Genomic DNA, 20918 nt, shown 5'->3' with positions numbered 1-20918 from the left:
TGATACTATTACTGAATCATAAAAACAACTTATGTAAAAAATCCGTAGTCACTATTTTGTTTTTCATTATGTGTTATAGGTATATAAATAAGTTTTACATCCTGAATAATTTTTAGCACTCTGATCCAAGTATAGTGAGAACTCTAACTCAGCACAGTCTGAACCAAACTCATTGTAAACCAGCACAGTAAGGAATTACCAAAGCGGTTTCTTGAGCGTTTTGCTCTTAAATCATCTTCCCCCTGAGAAAATTTGGGTTTGAGGGCATGTGTGGGGAGAGAGTCATGCCTAATCAATCGAACTGATCCACCGTTTTTCGCGAAGATATATCAAATCAAAGTTGACGGTTGAAAAATGAATTAAATTTTTTTAGGGTTTTACCGGCTTTGAGGATGAATGAGTCGACTTTTTCTACTTTTGACCCATCAAAGTACCAATCGCATACGATTTCGGATCTATGGAGGTGCTACTCGAATAAATCGGTCCATCCAGAGGAAAAAAGTTACTGTGTTTACAGACACTAAAAAACATACACATCGTTGTAAATATAATACCTTATCAGCTTCGCATCGAAGCTAAAAATAAAAGAGATATTACGAAAACATGTAAAAGCAGAGGGGAAATTTTTATTTCATACCTGTTTTTAAGCTGGAGAAATGTCAAAAAATTCGTATAAAAAAATGTATTGTGAGCCATAAGTCATCTATTTACTTAAAAACAATAATTACTATAGTGTATTATTATTATAGTGGAATATATTCATTGTAATATAAAATATTAAAATTTAGATTTCTAACAAGACCTTAGAAATATTGAAACGGTTTTCGTTTCACCTATATTTGAATCGCTAACTGCATAAAGGCGACAAGTCCACTTTTTCCAATTGTTTAGTAAGCTAGGCTGCGCCACCGAAAACCATGTAAATATTTCAAACAGCATATCCTATACAAACTTCAAACTAATATCTTCTCAGCTCCTGATCGAAGCTAAAAAAAAAAATGTTTACTTGAAATTTTGAACTGTACAGAAGACGTTATTTTATCAGGTACACGTTATAATTACAGAACATTACAGTTTAAAAAATTGTCCTAAGTTTAAGGTACTACGGTCTACAGTATTGTCTTAAGAATGATATTCTAATAAACTGGGCGAATAGTCTTTTAATATATATATATGGTCTGAAGGTTAAGTTTCTAGGTTTAACCCATGGATTCTTTCTGGATGCTTTGTTTGTACCGGCATATGTCCACGGAAATATTTTTTAGAATCTACATACATCTATATCATTTTTTATGAATGCATTTTTTCCGGTGGTCTTATAGCTCACACAAACAATAGATACCACAAAAATGCACTGATCTCACAGCTGTTGACATAAACATTAAGGATCAATAATAATCCATAGTTTTATTCCTTAAAGGCTGATTAACCTCATTTTGTTATGCTGAATACAATGAGCAGTGTACAGTCAGCCAGTATATTCTTGTGGTATCACGCTAATTCGGTTTTTCATCTTGGCTCGCATGTCGATCGACCTGGGTCAACCTATTTGATAATAGTGTCAAATCTTATAATTTTACCATCTTTTTTAAATATCTTATTATGTTTTATGGTATCTGGAACATGTTTTAAGGAAGACACTAATCTGATTCCTACAAATCTAAGTCAAGTTCAAACTAATATGGAGGCTATTATGAAAGAACATTATAAACATTTTTATCATTTCTTTGAGTAAGTAATAAATTATTTATTATTAATTAATAAGCTCTGAACAAATTACTGATAATATAAAAATATAGGTGCACATTTTGTTGTAAATAAAATATAATTTTGGAATTTATTTTTTTTCATAATAAGATAAAATTGTATATTAGAAATCTATTAGTTTAGGTACTAATTTTAAATAATTTGTTATACTTTTAGCAATTAGGAGTACACATTTAAAATTGTATTCATAAACTATAATAGACACTTAATAGTGTGTATTATAGAAATCTTGTTATTTGTGGCAGTTTTTGTACAATGTTTCTTTGTAATTGTATAATGTGATGTAACTATTCAAAAAATGTTTATTAACAGTTAGTTTTTATAAAATTAATAATGGAAATAATAATATTAACAAGGTTTTATTTATGTAGGACAAATACGTTATGTGATGTAAACTAAATAGCCGATGATGGCCAACGAGTTTCTGCTCACAAAACAATATTGGCTTCTGCAAGCTCTTTATTTTTATCCATGTTCACTGGATCATTCAAAGAAAGTGTAGAAAAAGACATTTGTATCAAAGAAATGGATTTTGAAATTTTAAAAACAATTGTAAAATATTCATACACTTTTAGAGTTGATATTAAAGACGACCACACTGCTGAGGTATGCATGTATGAAATTAAAAAATATATGACTATTATTCGTTAATTATTTATTATTATTTTTTAGAACCTGTTGCAAGCTGCCACTATGTATGACATGAACTATGCAAAAGAACTATGTTTTGAATATATTAAAGGAAATATAAATCATAATAACTGTGTTGGTTTTATGCAGACTTCTAAGTTTATAATGAACGAAAAGATTTATAGTTTTTGTTGGTCGTATTTTTTAAAAAATTTCAAGTGAGCCATCTGATTTGATCTAGAGCCAGAACAGTTTTTAAAATAATCAACAAATAATACAAAGACATTTTTATAGCACAATTGTGAACTCGGATATTGTATTAGAAAAACTATATGACTCGCAGTTTAATGACATTGTCGAGCTCTTAAGAAATGACGATTTGGTAGTTGAATCTGAAGAAAAGGTATATTAGTCTAATTTACGAGTAAAATTATTTGACAAATTAAGCATACATATTGTAGTTTTACTAGAATCTGAAAATATAAATTATTTTAATGTAGGTTGTATTGTTATAATAATTACTGTTAATAAAACATTTATTTTTTTAGATATTTGATTTTATCATTGGTTGGGTAAGCTTTAAAAAGAATGAACGAAATGACTTGTTACCAGATTTAATGAAAGACTTAAAGTTGCATTTAATGTCGAAAGCAGGACTTCATCGGATTATTATTGAACCTTTAGTGAGAAATAACAAGGATTGTAAGTACATTATTCTGTTTCCAACTCACTTAACTTGTTATTTACAATAACATATTAATCTATATTTAATTTAAGTAATTTCCTTAATATTGATATTCATGATTTTCTATGGTTTAGTGTTTACAAACATAACGACAGAAATATTTAATGTACATGTTGTTTCAATACATCCACATTCGTTAGGGAGAAACTTTTCATATGAGCCTAACACGTATGTAAACAAAAGTTTTATGACTCGCATAAAACTACATGACTTTTGTTAAATATTTTCAGATAATTTTGCAATTAATAGTTCATATAGTGGCGATTCCTGTGTTATGTATATGGATATAAGAAATGAAGATAATTTAAAATGGAAATCTAGCAATCATTTATTTTTTTGTCCATCCCGCAAAAACGCAACGATGGTAGCATGTGAAAATGGAGTAATACTGGCAATATTGGTGGTACAAATGTTTATGGTGATCATGTCAATCAAGTAGAAGAACTAGATCTTAAGTCCACGACAAAACAATGGGTTCCTACAACTCCACTAAATCATCAACCTCGAAAATGGTTTGCTGCCTGTACTCAAAAGAAGTTCATATATGTTGTGCGTATTTATTTGATATTATAGTTTCTTATAAAACAATTTTTATAAGATTTAAAAAAATTTTTTTTTTATATAGGATGGAGGCACAGATTTATCAGGTAACAATTATTTGAATTCCGTAGAGTACTATAATACAACTGTAAAAATATGGACGAATATTCTTGTTCCGATGCCCACTGCTCGGTGCGATTCCAGTGCTATTATAACCGATAATAATAATTTATACGTTGTAAGTAAATACTATTTTAACATAAAACCATATTTTCTAAATACTAAATGGGTGTCTTGTGTATTATTAACTGTTAACATAACAATTCGTATAATATTTATCATTTTTCAAATTTTATTGTTTAATGTAGTTTGGAGGATGGAATAATGATGTTCTTGCAACTGTAGAATGTTATGTTTTTACATATAAATATTGGAAAACACTCAACCCTATGCCGATGTGTAATTCTCATATGGGTATAACAAAGATAGGGAACGTCATTTATCTCATTGGTGGAAAAAGTGCACCTCAAAATATTTTGAAATTCGATTCAGAACATTTTATATATGATGAAATGCCTAACATGTGCTTCAATGAACAAAATGCAATATCGAGTCTGTATATTTGTATTTATTTAAGTATATTGCACATGTTTTTACTTATATTTTTAAAATGCAGATGTTCTTATCATGAAAAAAGACTTATTCATGTTTGTCAATTATTTCGGAAAAATTCATTGCGAAAGATATGACACAAACACAGACAAAAAAAAGGTGGTTATTGGTCGACACGGTACAAGGGTCATCAGAATATGTTGGTGCAATAATTAGTTTTAATGATGTTACTCTAAAATATTATAATATTCATATGTAATACATTTTTTTTATATCTCCCTTTGAATTAATTTTTATACTAAAATTATTTACACATTTTTATATTTTTTTTTATTGCAAATGTATTTTTCTATGCTGTGACATAAGAAGGTAAAATTACATTTTGATTTTGCCCAGCAGTGTACCACCTCTGTGTTTTTTTATTTAGTTTTAAATGTAATTTAGCTAAAAAGTATAAAAAAAAAATTATTATTAAACAAATTTTAGTAAATAATATTTGTTTGGCTCTGTTCTACTAGGAAAACGTATCTAACGCCGGCATTGGTTATTACAATATATGATATTATGTGATATACATACATATGAGGAAATGTTTGCTTATTATCTATTTGGAATGTATAACATACATCTAAGTTAAAAATTGCTAGGCTTGACTGGTCGTTATAATGGTTAGTTAATTTAAAAAAAAGTCAAATCGATGTGAAAGTGTGATAAGAAGAAAAACACTTGAAACATTTATACAATTGACCTAGTAGACAAAATTATAATTAACGAAGTGTGTTTTGTTTTACGTTATAATTTATAAATGTATCTTCTAAATAACAACTATTATCGCTTTTGAGATAATTTGTTGAGAATTTTATAAATCATATTTTGTTTTAACCTTCTTCAATTGTAAGTGGTGAAAACATTTTTCTTTGCTAAAATGCATAAATAACTATTTAAGATCTTTATTAATCTATCAACAAATGTCAAATGTCCATTTTATGTATAGAATCAAATTCGGTTAAAGAAATTGAGTGAGAAGACCTTTTACAAAAATTTGCCACAACAAAGTGCAAAAAAAAAAACCATATTTAAATACAGAATTATTTACATATTCTTCTTAAAAGTAACTACACAACTATCTTCTTCTTCATCTTCGCCTTACAGTCCTAAGTACAGGAGAACAGCTACCTTAGTCGTACGACTCCATAGAGCTTAATCTTCCTTAATCCTCTTGCCCTCTCCATTCATCTTCATAACAACTCTCACTGCCTCTGCCACATCTCTCCTCATGACTTGACCGCACTCAACTTTATCTCTCTCATTTAAAAACCCATTTACTACACAAAAAACCATGTGTTACATAAACCCTGTTATTGCATATTTTGCAGTTTTAATATATATAGTATAGTTCTATCAAAATTGTTTTTGATGTTACAATCGTTATATAATCATGAAAATATCATTAGTGTACCATATTGTCTTTTCCTAAAACAACTCTTTTTTTCATTTTTGACAACCAGAGCAGACGATACAGAGTCATAATAGAACCCGAATTTCTCGTGATCGTTTTTAAAGTTATGTATTTCTATTTTGACTTTCTCTTCTAGATGTTTTATGCAGTCTGTAGCAGAGTTGGTTGGTTCTAAAAGATTCTGAACGCCATAAGTAGTAGTAGACATACCCGTAGATCGTTCATGAACATACAACACCCAGCGAGATCACTTTAAGAATAATCTCAAATAAATTTCGACGAAGGACAGGATGTTTTCAATCGTCTTCAACTCATTCGCGACTAGATCAGAATTCATACTTAGCGAATCGTTGTCAACTAACCAAAGGTAATCTTAGATTAACAAAAAAAACATTTTTATTTTTTATTCACCAGAAAACGAAATGGTATTTCAACGCAATATTTGTGGGCAAATAATATAGCGAAATTGACGCCGCATGTACTTGCTATATTATTATTTGTTTCGCCATGGTTGTTTCATTTAACACATATGTTAGCAGCGGTTTGAACAGCGATACTTATAATGTCCAAAAAAATATATGAATATTTAGGTTTCAGGTAAATAGATTTTCAGTTACGGATTTTGAAAATAAGTCCATAGATATATCATGTTTTAACGAGTAATACAACTTGAATAAACAATACATTGTTCGATATTGCGCTTGTAGTTTATTCTAGCACCAAAAAAACATACTATTTTATAAACACAGATATCGAGGTTACATAAAATATATCTTGTTGTATTACCTCTATCACTTTTGTAAGAACAAAGGTGATTCATAATAATTAATGTTGTTATTCAGATCATTTTCGATACGTTTAAGGGATTCAGTTTATGTATAAGGGATGATACCAGATTTGAATAAATAGTTTAAATATAATTAAAGTTTAGTAAAGCTGATTTTACTTGCACACATTACCAACCGCAATCCACGTCCCGTCTTTAATTTTATACTTAAATAACTTTAAAAATGGTTATCGACCAGTAGATTATTCTTCATTTTCAAATTCAATTAAATATCTATGTTACCATTGAAGTTTCAAAATATGATAAAGCTCTACTGCAATATAAATACAAATGTTTTCAAAAAGATACTCTGAAAAATTGTAATTATTTTAGGAGTAAACTAGCGTAGGACATGAAATGAATAATAATTTTTGTAAAGAACTCTGTCGTAAGCTGAATTTGCCATTTAATATTATAACCGTCAAAAACAATTTTAATTATAAAGTAAAATCGTTATTTTTATTTAAATATTATCTATATACACATGAGTGCTATAATTATAAAACAGTTGACATTAACTATTTGGGATTGAGTATATTTTAACTGTTATCAGTTTGAATTCATGTAATAAAGTGGTATATTTTAAAATACATTAATTTAACATTGAACATCGGATTCAACCGTGCTTAGCTGAGATTTGCATAAGCATAGAAAACCGACGACTGTTGAAGATTCATGACCGATCTAATCAACTTGAAGTTTACACCTAGCAATATTTTTTCTATGTATTTAACAAATATTTCAGCGCATTTAATACTAAATGATGTATTGAGTTTGAACTGAATACCGTTGGCCTTTGAAAAGTTGGTAAGTTCAAGCTCAGATTCGTTAACGTTGTTGTTGTTAAACGATGGAGACCAGTTGAAATCCACCTCTTTTTTTAAAAAGCTGGGTATTTTTTTGAACGAAACTGCTACTTGCTGTCTTAGATCGACGATTTCCTCTTTGGACAGATCCGATTTTGTTTTAAATTTATCCATCACGCCAAAGTACCAATTAGGATATTTTCCATCTATTTCTAAGAAACTCGAGTATTTTTCTAGATGATTATTGAACAAATTTTTTTTCGATGATCGACTGCTCTGCGGTAATGTCTCCAAATAATTCAAATGTTGAATGCATAACTGTAACATAATTACATTTAACAAAGTGTCGAAACATGTATGGAATTTGTAAAGAGACACCACGTACTGTTGTAGCGAAGGCATACGACTTTTGACTAAGTTCATATTGGCTATCATGTACATTACCAAATAGTATCCGTTGTCTATCTTAACAAATCTCGAGGTCAAGGCGTTCATAATGCCATCGTCTTCGACAACATTGTTCAAATACAGTCGCTCCAAATCAAAGTGCTCCTCGTTTATTAAAACCGAACTGATCTCCAAGTTGTCCTTCACTTGTATGTAGTCTTGCTTTAGCTTTTCGAATACACCGTCCCAATTGGGCGTGATTCGTTCTAAATCCACCAGGTAGAATTTAAAGTCGTATCTCATGTCCATACTTTTGTCATACATAGTGCAGCCGTCATCATCCGACAGTAACTTTTTCGTGAGCTTGACCATTCTGTGGTGCATTTCATGTAAAATTTCGTCGTTCGATTCTCTGTCCGCTACGGTTATCATGTTCGTGCTTATCAGCTTCGTGTAATAATAAAACATCCAAAAAACTTCCGTGTGCAAATGGAGAATATTCGAATGGAATATGTGCACTACCATGTTTCGGGCCCAAGGACAAAATTTGTCTACATGTTCATACAGCTGGACGCTAGTAGGAAAGTCGTAACTGCCCGGGGTGGTCAAATGTAAATGGTACAAAATATTGTACATGTAGCTGCATACGATTTCCTTATCGACCTTCTTGTTCAGTGACAGCAATCTGTCGAAAGTCAACTCGTTGATGTGGTCGATTCTGGGTTGTGCGAAATATCCCCTGTTGATTTTCTGGATGTTTTCGTACTGGTTTATCATTTCGATATCAAACGGTGAATCGAAAATCATGCCGTTCGGTGCAATCACGGTTACAAATACAACTACTGTCGTCAACGACTTGAGGAAAGCCATTTTGCCAATCTGAAGATTGGTCACCACAAATACAGTGAAAATACAGTTTACGGTAGTATTATAAAGTTCCTTGATTCTCGAGATATGTACTTGTGAGTTATATTTTTGAAATATACTAACTCGAAAAAATGTGTGTACAGTTGTTGCATTATACAAAGTTGGTTCTGAAACGATGGAGAATTATAGTGTAGAAAAATGTATACTAAAAAAATGCGTGTAAAACATATGCGTGACAATCAAAATATTCACCGAAAACATATATACAGGGTGTCACACTAATCGATTTTTCTCCAAAAATACTAATCCAATCGAAAATTTGTTTATTAGAGAATTTTAGAGTACAAAGGGGGACGTTAAAAAAAAAATATAGACCAAAATCCAAAATGGCCGACACAGTAAAAAACATGTTTTTTAAATGTATTTTTTGTTAACCAAACAAATGTTCTGATCAAAACTAACAACTTTTGTAGGGAAAAGTTTTTCGGTAAAACCCATAATTTAAATGTTAAAACTCAAAATTTGTAAATTAAGTCTCTTTAGCTATTTTTAGTTTTGTTATTTTATCTTGATGCATACAGTAACCGTGTCATGTGTAGTACCTTGGTATGTGTGGTTATCTCTATTTTTGTTTTTGTCTTTGTCGTTTTCTTTAACATTATCGTTAGTATTACCATTACATTATTATTATCTTAATCGTTCACGTTATCCTCTTTTCTGTGTAACACAAATACAAAAACTATAGTTACCACACATACCACGACAACTATATATTTTTTTAACGTCCCACTTTGTACTCTAAAAGTCTCCAATAAACAACTTTTTGATTGGATTAATATTTTTGGAGAAAAATCTATTAGTATTTAAAAATGGGACACCTGTATATTACTTTTAGAGTGCTATATTTTCTCGGCGAATAAAAATCATAATTTCTTTTTTAATACGAGTAATAAAAACAATACCTTCTCAGCACCGCATCGAAGATAGTAGTTTAAGAATTTGTTAAATTTTTAAAATAATAAAAAATGTTATTTGTTTTATATTTAAAAAATAGAACTAAACAAAACGCTACACTTCATACTACATTACATAGGTAAAAAAATTGAATTTCATTTGTATTATTAGAATGATGTATAACACTTATTACATCTATACTATTTTCTTTACAGTATCGAACATATTCGAAAATATCAATACATTTACAAAAATAATTGAAATTGTATGACCGGGTATTTTTCAATACATCTATTTATTTACCTAATTCCTATTTACAATAAAACAAAGTATAAAACACCAAAACATTTCAAACATAAAATTGAACGAAGATAATTTATTTGTTAAAGTGATACGGAACAAGTTTTTTAATCACGAATTAATGAATTGAAAAATATTCAAATAAAGTAGAAGTTAAGTGGTGTGAAATATTTGAGAAAACTAAAGCCATAACATTGACATACAACTGACAAACAACAAATGTTGAATATCCTTTTAAAGCAATTACAATTGTAAAAATATACTTAAAAAAACTTTTATTGAAATATATTCTAATAACATTATGGTATGTTAAATTATGAAAATACTAGTAAATAAATAGTGCAGAACAAACTATTGTACGCCAATACAATATTTAAAACGATAATTAAATACATTTTTTGTAGCATAGCAACTATAAGTTTTTCTAAAAATATATTTTGAAACGTGTTTACAATATTAAATTGCTGTCTGAGATAGTCTAACCGTAATTCATAATAGATATTATCAAATTAAATATCATAAATGTTACATTTTTTTTTATATAAAAACACTAGATTATTTAAAATGCATAAACACAATTTATTTTTTCTATACTATCTAACCAACAAATCTAAGTGTAAAACAACTTTTTTAATTGTACAATAGGTACCACATATCAATATATTTTCAAAAGTTTTAATAATATTTATTATTTAGAAATATTGTTAAACTATACCAAATAAATAAATAAATATTATATTATACGTATAATTTACGACAGAAAATAAAATATCAACAACACAAATTATTCAAAAATATATTTTAAGTGTGATAAGTTAACCAACATGAAGTGGAAAACGGGGTCAACAGGTGTTCATTTTATTTTTGAAATCTTTAAACGGACAACGTCTCTTTGGTTTTTTTACCCACGAAGAAATCCTATTTAATACTTTCAGTTTATTCGCGTTTCTTTCCTTTGTATCAGCTTTATTGTCCATAGATTCAGAAAATTCTACTTCCACTGTTCGAAATGAACGAATCATTTTTATGGTAGTGCGACTTCCGATTAAGACATAAACCTTTGAGATGAAATTTTCCGCCACATTCAGCACATCATCTATTGATTTATTTGTGGACTGCATTGGTGTTGTATCGGGAAACCCAAAAGAGCGTGAAAATGGGTGGACCGTTCGTTCAATGGAGTAAATAATATTAGTTTGTTTAGAATACGTATCGGACAAGTACACTGTGTTAAAAAAAATGGTAAAAGGATCCGAAATACATGTCTACGTTTAGCCAGATGTCGTCCATAAAATGTTTTCAAATATCGGTACTGTATGTGTTGGCATACTGCTTAGCACTGTCTACGTCCGTTTCCATCATCTCGTCGAGAAAACCTACATACGTCCACGTTATTCGCAGTATAATTATTTCCATCGTCTTAAATACCGTGTGTTGGTAAAATTTCAGACGTCGCATTCCTTTCAGCCCGTCATCGAGTACTTGGTTATACTTTTCCACAATGGAGGGCCTCGCGGTTGCCATAAAGACGGGATCGTCTTTTTCTACGAGAAAGCCGTTAATCAAACATCGGAAACTGTCAATCCCGTGAAAATATAAAACGCTTTTGGTAAACGTGTCGTCAATGCTTCTTACCATTCCCATTGCAACGTTTTCGTTGAACACATTCCGCATATTCCTTATTTTCTTCGATCACTTCCAACACGGTCGCCGTGTCGTCTCTAATGTTCCGTATACCTTTTATGCGTGCACTATGGGTGCTGGTAATTACTTCATATTAAAATCGTTGGAACGGCTGCAATGTGCTGTTTTTACACGTGTATCTATGTGCTTGGCCACGTAGATTTGTGCATCAGCTGGTTCGGTTTGAAAATATAACTGCCGTTGGCCGTGTCTTAGCAAATAGTTCTTCCGTCAGGTGCAAATGCATCTGAGCGCCGAAAAGACACCCACATTTTAGACCCAAGTACTTTTGTAATACTACAGCTGTTGTCGAGATTGGTTTCGTCTTTTTCTAGTTCCTCTCGGTCGTAATGGTATGTCTTCAGGTATCCGGTTTTCAATGGCTGCACTCTTAAACATTTATCAATGGGGTCTTCCACAGTTTCTTCACTTTGCGGCGGCGCCCCGTCCAATGTATTCATCAACTGTGACACGAAACAAAAAAATGAACTTCCACGATCGCACTGAAGCCATAGTGTTTTACCAATTCGGTTGCTTTGAACTAGAAAAACGAACTGTGTTCGGTTTTTTTCAGTTTCAGCTTTAGTTTAACACGTTGTTTGTTGTTTACCTCAAGTATTATGCAAAATGTTTTTTTTTGTTCTGTAGTTTGTTTAAGATTATTTATTACAGACGCTCATTTATTTTTGAGCTTAAACAGTTGTATCTATTACCTATTATATTTAGGAAAATTAAAAAAAGGGGATTCCGATGGTCTATATGGAGAAAAGAGAGAACTTTAGTTTAGATGGTTCAATGTGGTGTAACAAAAGAAAAGAAGCAAAGGCCTCTTTTTAAATTGATAATTTTAATCACAAAGTTCAATCATTATTTTTATTTAAATATTAGCCATAAACATGCGTGCTAAAATTATAAAACAGTGGACATTAATTATTTGGGATTGAGTATATTTCAACTTAAATGTATCAATTTGAATTCATGTAATAATGTGATATTTTAAAATACAGTAATTAAACTTGTGTGGTGTTGAATGTTTATTCAACACCGGATTCAGTCGTGCTTAACTATGGTTCATCACGTTCATACGAGTTGAAGACCAGCGACTGTTGAAGTGTCATGACCGATCTAATACACTTATAGTTTACTCCTAGCAATATATTTTCTAAGTATTTAACAAATATTTCAGCGCATTTAATACTAAATGATGTATTGAGTTTGAACTGAATACCGTTGGCCTTTGAAAAGTTGGTAAGTTCAAGCTCGGATTCATTAACGTTATTGCTGCCAAATGATGGAGTCCAGTTGAAATCCACCTTATCTTGTAAAAAGCTGGGTATTTGGTTTAACGAATCGGTTACTTGCAGTTTTAGATCAGCGATTTTCTCATTGGACAGTTCCCATGTTGTTTTAAATTTACCCATCACGCCAAAGTACCAATTAGGATATTTTCCATCTATTTCTAAGAAACTCGAGTATTTTTCTAGATGATTATTGAACAAATTTTTTTTCGATGATCGACTGCTCTGCGGTAATGTCTCCAAATAATTCAAATGTTGAATGCATAACTGTAACATAATTACATTTAACAAAGTGTCGAAACATGTATGGAATTTGTAAAGAGACACCACGTACTGTTGTAGCGAAGGCATACGACTTTTGACTAAATTCATATTGGCTATCATGTACATTACCAAATAGTATCCGTTGTCTATCTTAACAAATCTCGAGGTCAAGGCGTTCATAATGCCATCGTCTTCGACAACATTGTTCAAATACAGTCGCTCCAAATCAAAGTGCTCCTCGTTTATTAAAACCGAACTGATCTCCAAGTTCTCCTTCACTTGTATGTAGTCTTGCTTTAGCTTTTCGAATACACCGTCCCAATTGGGCGTGATTCGTTCTAAATCCACCAGGTAGAATTTAAAGTCGTATCTCATGTCCATACTTTTGTCATACATAGTGCAGCCGTCATCATCCGACAGTAACTTTTTCGTGAGCTTGACCATTCTGTGGTGCATTTCATGTAAAATTTCGTCGTTCGATTCTCTGTCCGCTACGGTTATTATGTTCGTACTTATCAGCTTCGTGTAAAAATAAAACAACCAAAAAACATCCGTGTACGAATCTAGAATATCCGCATGGAATACGTGCAGTAGCATTTTTTGAGCCCAAGTGAGTAATACTATCTTTATCTACGCATATTTCTCAACCGTGTTTCCCTCTCCCCCCTCCTAATTTTTAAACTTTAATAACTTTAAAAATAATTATCTAAAACTGGTTATCGACCAGTCAACATTTTCAGTAAATTATTTTTCAACTAAAAATAGTGAATAAAATATACACGTTATTACATAAAGCAATTTGTTCACACTAAAAATGGCCAGGTTTATATTGAACTATAAGATTTATTTTTTAAAATACATGTTTGCTTAAAAAGTATGTTTTTTGTAAATTCTACGGTGAATCACAAAAACATTTTGTTCGATGCGAAGCGAGCAGAGAATGGTTTGGTTTTACAAACAAGTGTTTTTTTTTAATATAATGGCATTATATACAAATGTATAGGATTTTACCAAAACTTTAGTACATTCTATACATTTCTATGAATTATCAAATATATGACCAAAGACTGTATGAAAATAGTCTGTGATATGACGGTGTTATCATCACCTAACCTAACATCTTAGTACGTATCATGGAAAGTGACGTACCATTTTTACTTACTATGAAATCGGTACACAAAATGAAATGTACAAAAAATTTCCCAGATGGGTTTTTTTTCATGTAAAATGTTGACACGTTTTAAACTTTGCAATAAATAAAAAAAAATTAGCAATGGTATTAAAATGAATTCGTTTTTATTATTAGAATGGTCAATTACTTGAACAATACAAATATATTTTAATGTTTTTTATTATTGATGAAACGAAAGTGAAAAAGTTAAAACTAACTTGACTATTAATAGCATCCATCATAGGTGCATTCCAAACTGCGTTTAATTCCTTTTAGTGTACCGTCGAGGAATTCAACCAAGGGCAAGGGTATGATCAAAGTCCCGGTCGTTCTTTAACTGAGCATCCACCATTTTAGATAATTCAATACCTCCGGCATACTGATACACAAACTCATAAAGAGGGCATTCGTTTTGGTCATGTGCCAATTTCACATCCGATAAGCCATTGCCAAGGATCTTCTCGGCGGTAACCGCTTCGTGTTGTTCAATAGATATGTTTATGGGTTTCAGATGCTTCCACTTGTTACAAGAACGGGTAAATGTTTCGATAACTGTTTTCAAACGGACGTCGACTTTGAAATCCGAAACAAACTTGCCGAGCTCTTTCGTTTCGACCGCCATGCTTAGCATAAAGTAAACGTCCCACATCCAAGCGAAGGCACGCTCGTTGGCAACTTTTAAAACTGAAAACATTTTGGCAATATATACTTGAAATTGTTCGAAGATGTGCACGGCTTCGATAATACCATACAAGTTCATCGCTTCAGTTGGAATGTGATCGTTGCAAGCATTTGTCATTACTTTGTTTAGGTATTCAAACATCGCTTGTACGATTCCTCCATACACGCATTTCAATTCTTTAATTTTTCGCAAGTAAGCCGCTTGACTCCTTTTGGATTTCGTTTGGCCGCCGGACAACTGATCGATTTTAACTTGGGTGAGTGGGGGAGTCGATAGAGATAGGCTATTCAAAAATTGTAACCATCTTTTGTCGTGAACGACAATACCACTAAAACTGTCCTACAAAAACAAACGAACGCGAAAAAGATTAAACATTAGCAATTTTGTAGACGTGTGTAATTGAGTTTTTCTAAGTGAGACACGATGTTGGCAATTCTCTCAATTTATATTACAAAATCTTGTTTAAAAATTATCAGTTATTATCGTTACTTTGACAAACGATGTAAGACTTACCTTCGATGTTTCACAATCAATTTCATTTGGAATTAAACATAAACAAATCATCAAGTACGGATAAAGAAACATTTTGAAAAGAGGATTCTGAAAAGATGAATAATTATAGTGTTTCCATTTTAAACTATAATGTAATACTGCGACAAAAATGTATGTCAACGTAAAACAAACATGTTAAGTTCACAGTACATTACATAGTTACATACGTTTATAGTGAACATTGAAATATACGGAGTGCTTTATGTATTTTTCTTAACAGTTTTTATTTACTAATAAAAACAATATCTTCTCGGCACAACATCAACACTAATAGTTTCAAACGAGCACAATTTGTAAAACAATACAAACTTTAATATTTTGTTTTATATTTAAAAAGAGCAATTTTATTAAAACATAAATTTTGAATCTAAATATGTATTATTGGAGTACTATTGGCACTTATTTCCTTTATACCATTTTCATTAAAAAAACATTGGACAATTTTGAAATATTCGTTTTACTACGTTATTATAAGTATGCAGGTGTTGTTATCAAGAAAAACGTCTTCTTCGTGTTTGTCAATAGTAATGACGTATTTCTATGCGAAACCGAAAAAAACAATGTCAAATAATAGCGCCATTACTATCAGGACTGAAGTCACCGTATGTCCACAATGTATCTAGGTCAAATAAATACCACACGTATAACATTTTGTCTAAAGAATATTCCATACAAATTCGGAACTAGTTTAACACTTTTTAAATAAGATTTGGAGTGCCGTAATTTAAGTTGAATAATATGAAAATTTTGTTTGAGCGTGTTTCTCGTTTTTGAAGGGAAAGCTGTGAACTTTTTGGCCGAATAAAGTAGCTTTTAGGTACGATTTCTGATTTACAGCTGGTTACTACAAGAAGAAATCGGTTCAGCGGTTTAGAAAACTTTGTAGGTCGAGCCACAAAAAAGAAACAAATTAATAAAAACATACTTTCTTAGCTCTCCGCGTCCAAGCTAAAAACTAGACAAATTAAAAAAAAATTAATAATAACAAAAGAATATTTATGCCACTAATTAATAAAAAAAATGCCAACGGCACGTAGTGTTCCCAAGCGGTCACCCATCCAAGTACTAACTACGCCCGACGTTGCTTAACTTCAGTGATCGGACGAGAACTGGTGTATTCAACGTGGTATGGTCGTTGGCGTTTCATTTAGTTTATTTTACTTATTTAAACACAAATATTCTTTCTTTTAATGACAATATTATTTAAATAATTTGTATTATTCATAGCTTACTGCAATTAACCTAATTCATAAAACGCAACAAAAAAAATGTATACATTACAAACTAAATCACATCATTTAAGTATTATTATATTAAACACGTATACCTATTATAAATATAAATTGTATATAATATAAATGTTTAATACATTATTCATCGATAAATGGTCGTACTGATGTTAAACACTGTATTGATGTGAAAATATTGAATTTTGGCCATCATGAGACAATTGCAAAATGTACAACATTACCAAGATACAAGTACAAATTACTAATTAGTATCGTTAAAAAATAAATAATGTTAGTATGTGGTTGCTATGGAACCAAGAAAATACAATTAAAATTTGACAATTATTTCGAACGATTAATTCTAAAATGTGACACAACTCAAGAGTAAAACTAAGAGTAAATAAATATAACTTCCCAAAACAATTTTCAAACTGAATTTTAACTTTTTTTTTTTCAATACTTGGAATTTTATCATTTGTTTCCACTTTAATAAACACAGTGACCCATACACTGTATGTTATAATGTATTATGGAAATTTTAAAAACTGAATTTTTAAAATTTAAAACGGGTACTAAGACCATTTTGCATTTTGACCGCGACATACATACATTGTGAGTGATCATTATCAAAATGTTAATTTGATTTTAAATAAAATGTTGGTGGCTAAGGTGCCGCTTTTAAATAAATATGCCATGACTATTTTAAAATATATATTGTAAAATTTATATATTGGTTGCCACGGTGTATACTTTTGAAATTTGACATTTATCAAAATTATTTTAATGTTAATTAAAATTTTGAAATTTTAAACTATAGGTACGTCATGGCATCCAAAATATAAAAATATAGCCATAAGTAGCATCGAAAATTAATTAATTACGTAGCTGTTAATATCAAATGCCAACACAAGTAGTGTCTTGTGTCATTCGCCCAATTATTAACCAGCTACCGCATACAAATTAAATTTTCTAAAGTGGCTGCACTGAAAATACCTACACTTGTCCAGTCAATCTTATATTTTAAAGTAAAATACATTGGACTTAGATTGTAAGTGTCTGTTTACCGTGTGTAACATAATATGACCTAATCTCATATTGAAACTTAACTTATACGAATAAAAATCTTTACTTGTTTACCCTTAGTTTATTATCAATAAAACGTAAAAGATTCAAAACATTTTATCGAATTGGCTAAACGTGTGGGCCGAAGCCATTATTGCGGGCCTTTTCTGTTGTAATTTAAATTCGTTTGATTTTACAAAGAACTGTTGTGCAGCTACGTGTGAGTGCTTTTCTCTATGTGCATTTAACAAAGACATTTTTGATAAACTCTAATTACCAATACAATCTAATAGAAATTAGTGTTGTACTCAGAACGGAAGCCAGTCAATTTCGGTAGAATTGAGCCATAAAAAATAGACAACACTCGAAATTATTAGCAAATCTATTTGCACACATGTGTGTAAAACGACAACAACAACATGAAACGAATAATATGTTACTTCTACAGTGCCTATAACATAATGTAGGTTAGATACATAACTAAATATTTTACATACATACACGATTTTAAAGCGCAAGTAATGAGTAACCGAAAGCTTCTACAATTTTTTGGCAGATAAAAATAATAATTATAATTAATCATAAAGACAATAACTTCTTAGCTCCGCATCGAAGCCTAATTGTCAAAAACTCAGTTAAATTTGTAAAATAACACAAATGCCAATTATATTTATAATTAAAAATGCAAACTAAATAAAACGTCAATTGCCATACTACTTTTCAAGGACTTTTTTTAAGCAATTAAAAAAACAACACATTTTAAATCTAAACACGCGTGTACTCAAACTACCAACTTACACACAACTTACATGTTGTACGTACTGTTAGGGAAATAACTCCTTTTTCATATACTTTGTTAATAGGAAAATGTTCAAATGAAAATCATAAATCAACAATTTCAGGCATACATTTTGTATCATGCTGAGTTTATATGTATATTGGTACACCATAAAACGGACTTATACTGAAACATATGAGCGATGACCATGTGCTTTTTTTAAATTAAAGCTAATGAGATTAGGTACCTAAGATTTAATAAATATATTATCTTAGTGATTAATATGTTGTTCTTTTCGTTTGTTGTTACCGATTATGTATCAATAAAAAAGGTTAGTTTTTCCCTTAAAGGAAAGACATTGGATCGTGAATGAGTTTTATAGTACTTGTAGGCTGCAAGACTGGAATATAAGACACATTCCTGTAAAATGATCTATTAATTCAATATAAATCATAACTTTTGTATCGCTTCAAGCTCGTTTCCTGGGAGAGGAGAGTAGGGGGAATAGAGAGTTTCTCACCCTATCCTCTCTTTTTCCCTCTAGCCTATTCCTGCTTTCTTCCCATCCACCCGCATCTGGATATCTCATCTCTCTACTTTAATCTCTTGAAGATGCGGTGAGTCATATCTTTTATTTTTTAAAAACTTCATTATTTCTGTGTAGTTTCATTGAAACTACATTATAAACCTACTATAAATTAAATTTGTTCTTTTGTTTGTAACGCTATTGTAGTTTATAATAAGGTAGAAGTTCGCAATATTTATCCTACGTGTTTTAAGGTGTTTTTTTAGTATGTATGTTTTGTTAAAGTTTAATTAGAATTAATTTAAAAGAAATACTATATCATGTTGGATTTGCCTGAGTACCCCCCCCCCCCCTCCTACTATTGCCTTGTCCCTCTTTACGGTCCTTATATCAGTCAGTTACCTAACCTAACCTGCCCATATTTTTAGTCGCAGATAACCTCATTACCCCCCTTTATAGTTTCCAGTAACATACAAATTCACTGCCCTAAATTAAAAATTAAAATGTATTACGTTGTATTATAAAAAAAACAGGGGCATACTGAGGATTGGGACGTCACAGGTCTACAAAAATTATTAAAAGTGAAAGTGATAAAATTACTTTTAAATACTGTACTGGATATTTGTATAATATTTTATTTTGTAAAAAGATAATTTTTGGAAATCTCTAGTAATCTTTAGAAATCTTTGGAAATCTGAATTCATAATAATATTATGATGTACTATTTCATAAACACATAATACAGCTTAACGGATGCATTTAGCTTAATGAATAGATTAATGAAACTAGTATAGTTATTATATCACTTATCAATGATATTATAAATATTTTTTTTTTTTTTTATTTACGGAAATAAAAATGACAGTTTATGTTAAGTGTTAAGTGTACATATTATGGGTTACAAGTAATGTGTACATATAAATAAGATAAAAAAAAAAAATTTAAAAAAAAATATATATATATATATATACAAATATTAAATAGCTATTTAGGTATTTAAACTTAAAGATAATATATAATAATAACATGATATAAATAAAACAGTTATATTGTGGTATCGTGGATTATAAATGTGGGTAGAGGAAATAGAAGAGAGAAAAATATGATAACAAAAAGCAGAGAAATAAAAGATAAGTAGATCAAATATTATACAAATTAAACAAGGTAGTATTAAATAAATCTAAGTCTTTATTTGAATTACCTGCAGACATAAGTATATTTGCAGGGGTATATAGCATATAGTTTGAGGAGGTAGAGGAAAGATAAAAAGTAGAATTATTTCTGGAATTAGATTGGTTTACTCTAAAATTTAAACGTTCGATTATTACAGGGCAGTATGACCGTAGAGAAGACGTAGACACAACCGGTAGGCACGACTGCTGATAGTGTATATTGAACTTGTTTGCAAGATCAAAAGAAATGATTTGAAAAAATGTTTATTTTAGGTTGATTTTATTGAGAATATTGTAATCTTGGGTTTGTTAAGCTTAAATGATGAACTGGAGCTTTATTACATATTTTTCTATATTATAAAAATTATACAACGTTAACGTTAAGATAAGTATTATACAAATCAAGTACAATGGAGACCAGCACAATGCAAAAAAGTTATAAAATACGAGCAAAGAAAAAATTCAGTGTCACTGGACACGCTTTTAATTAAAATATATTTATATTCTATTTGTATTATTTGCAAATAGTTTGTAAGACTTATAAATTATTTATATAGATATTTAAATATTATATATTAATAGCTTCGATGTGGAGCTGAGAAGGTATT

The 20918-nt window shown here is 30.3% G+C and overlaps 1 protein-coding gene and 1 non-coding gene across 2 annotated transcripts; both read right to left on the bottom strand.

Moving 5' to 3' along the window:
• Nucleotides 1–14601: 14601 nt before the first annotated feature.
• On the bottom strand, nt 14602–18455 carry LOC126846862 (uncharacterized). Its single transcript, XM_050586684.1, has 4 exons — nt 18332–18455; nt 15711–15810; nt 15505–15591; nt 14602–15330 (listed from the first exon to the last, which is right to left on the bottom strand). The coding sequence occupies exons 2-4, from the start codon at nt 15723–15725 to the stop codon at nt 14602–14604; spliced, it is 831 nt and encodes a 276-aa protein (XP_050442641.1). The 5' UTR covers nt 15726–15810; nt 18332–18455.
• LOC126847253 (5S ribosomal RNA) lies at nt 16565–16683 on the bottom strand. The gene has a single exon (XR_007687006.1). It is a non-coding gene; the product is annotated as a 5S ribosomal RNA (ribosomal RNA).
• Nucleotides 18456–20918: the final 2463 nt, after the last annotated feature.

Source organism: Adelges cooleyi, unplaced genomic scaffold, assembly GCF_023614345.1.
Source record: "Adelges cooleyi isolate 19-005CV unplaced genomic scaffold, UGA_ACOO_1.1 ACOO_flye_CR_arks_rails_tigmint_CR_PRNA_9, whole genome shotgun sequence".
In the NCBI taxonomy this organism is placed as follows: Eukaryota; Metazoa; Arthropoda; class Insecta; order Hemiptera; family Adelgidae; genus Adelges; species Adelges cooleyi.
The sequence above is the reverse complement of the archived record's forward strand: the minus strand, read 5'-3'. Positions and strand labels throughout refer to the sequence as shown.

What these genes read in the sequence shown, in the direction of transcription:
- LOC126846862 (XM_050586684.1), bottom strand. An exon ending in TTGATTGTGAAACATCGAAG is followed by an intron (nt 15,331 to 15,504) that starts GTAAGTCTTACA and finishes TTGTTTTTGTAG; the next exon opens with GACAGTTTTAGTGGTATTGT.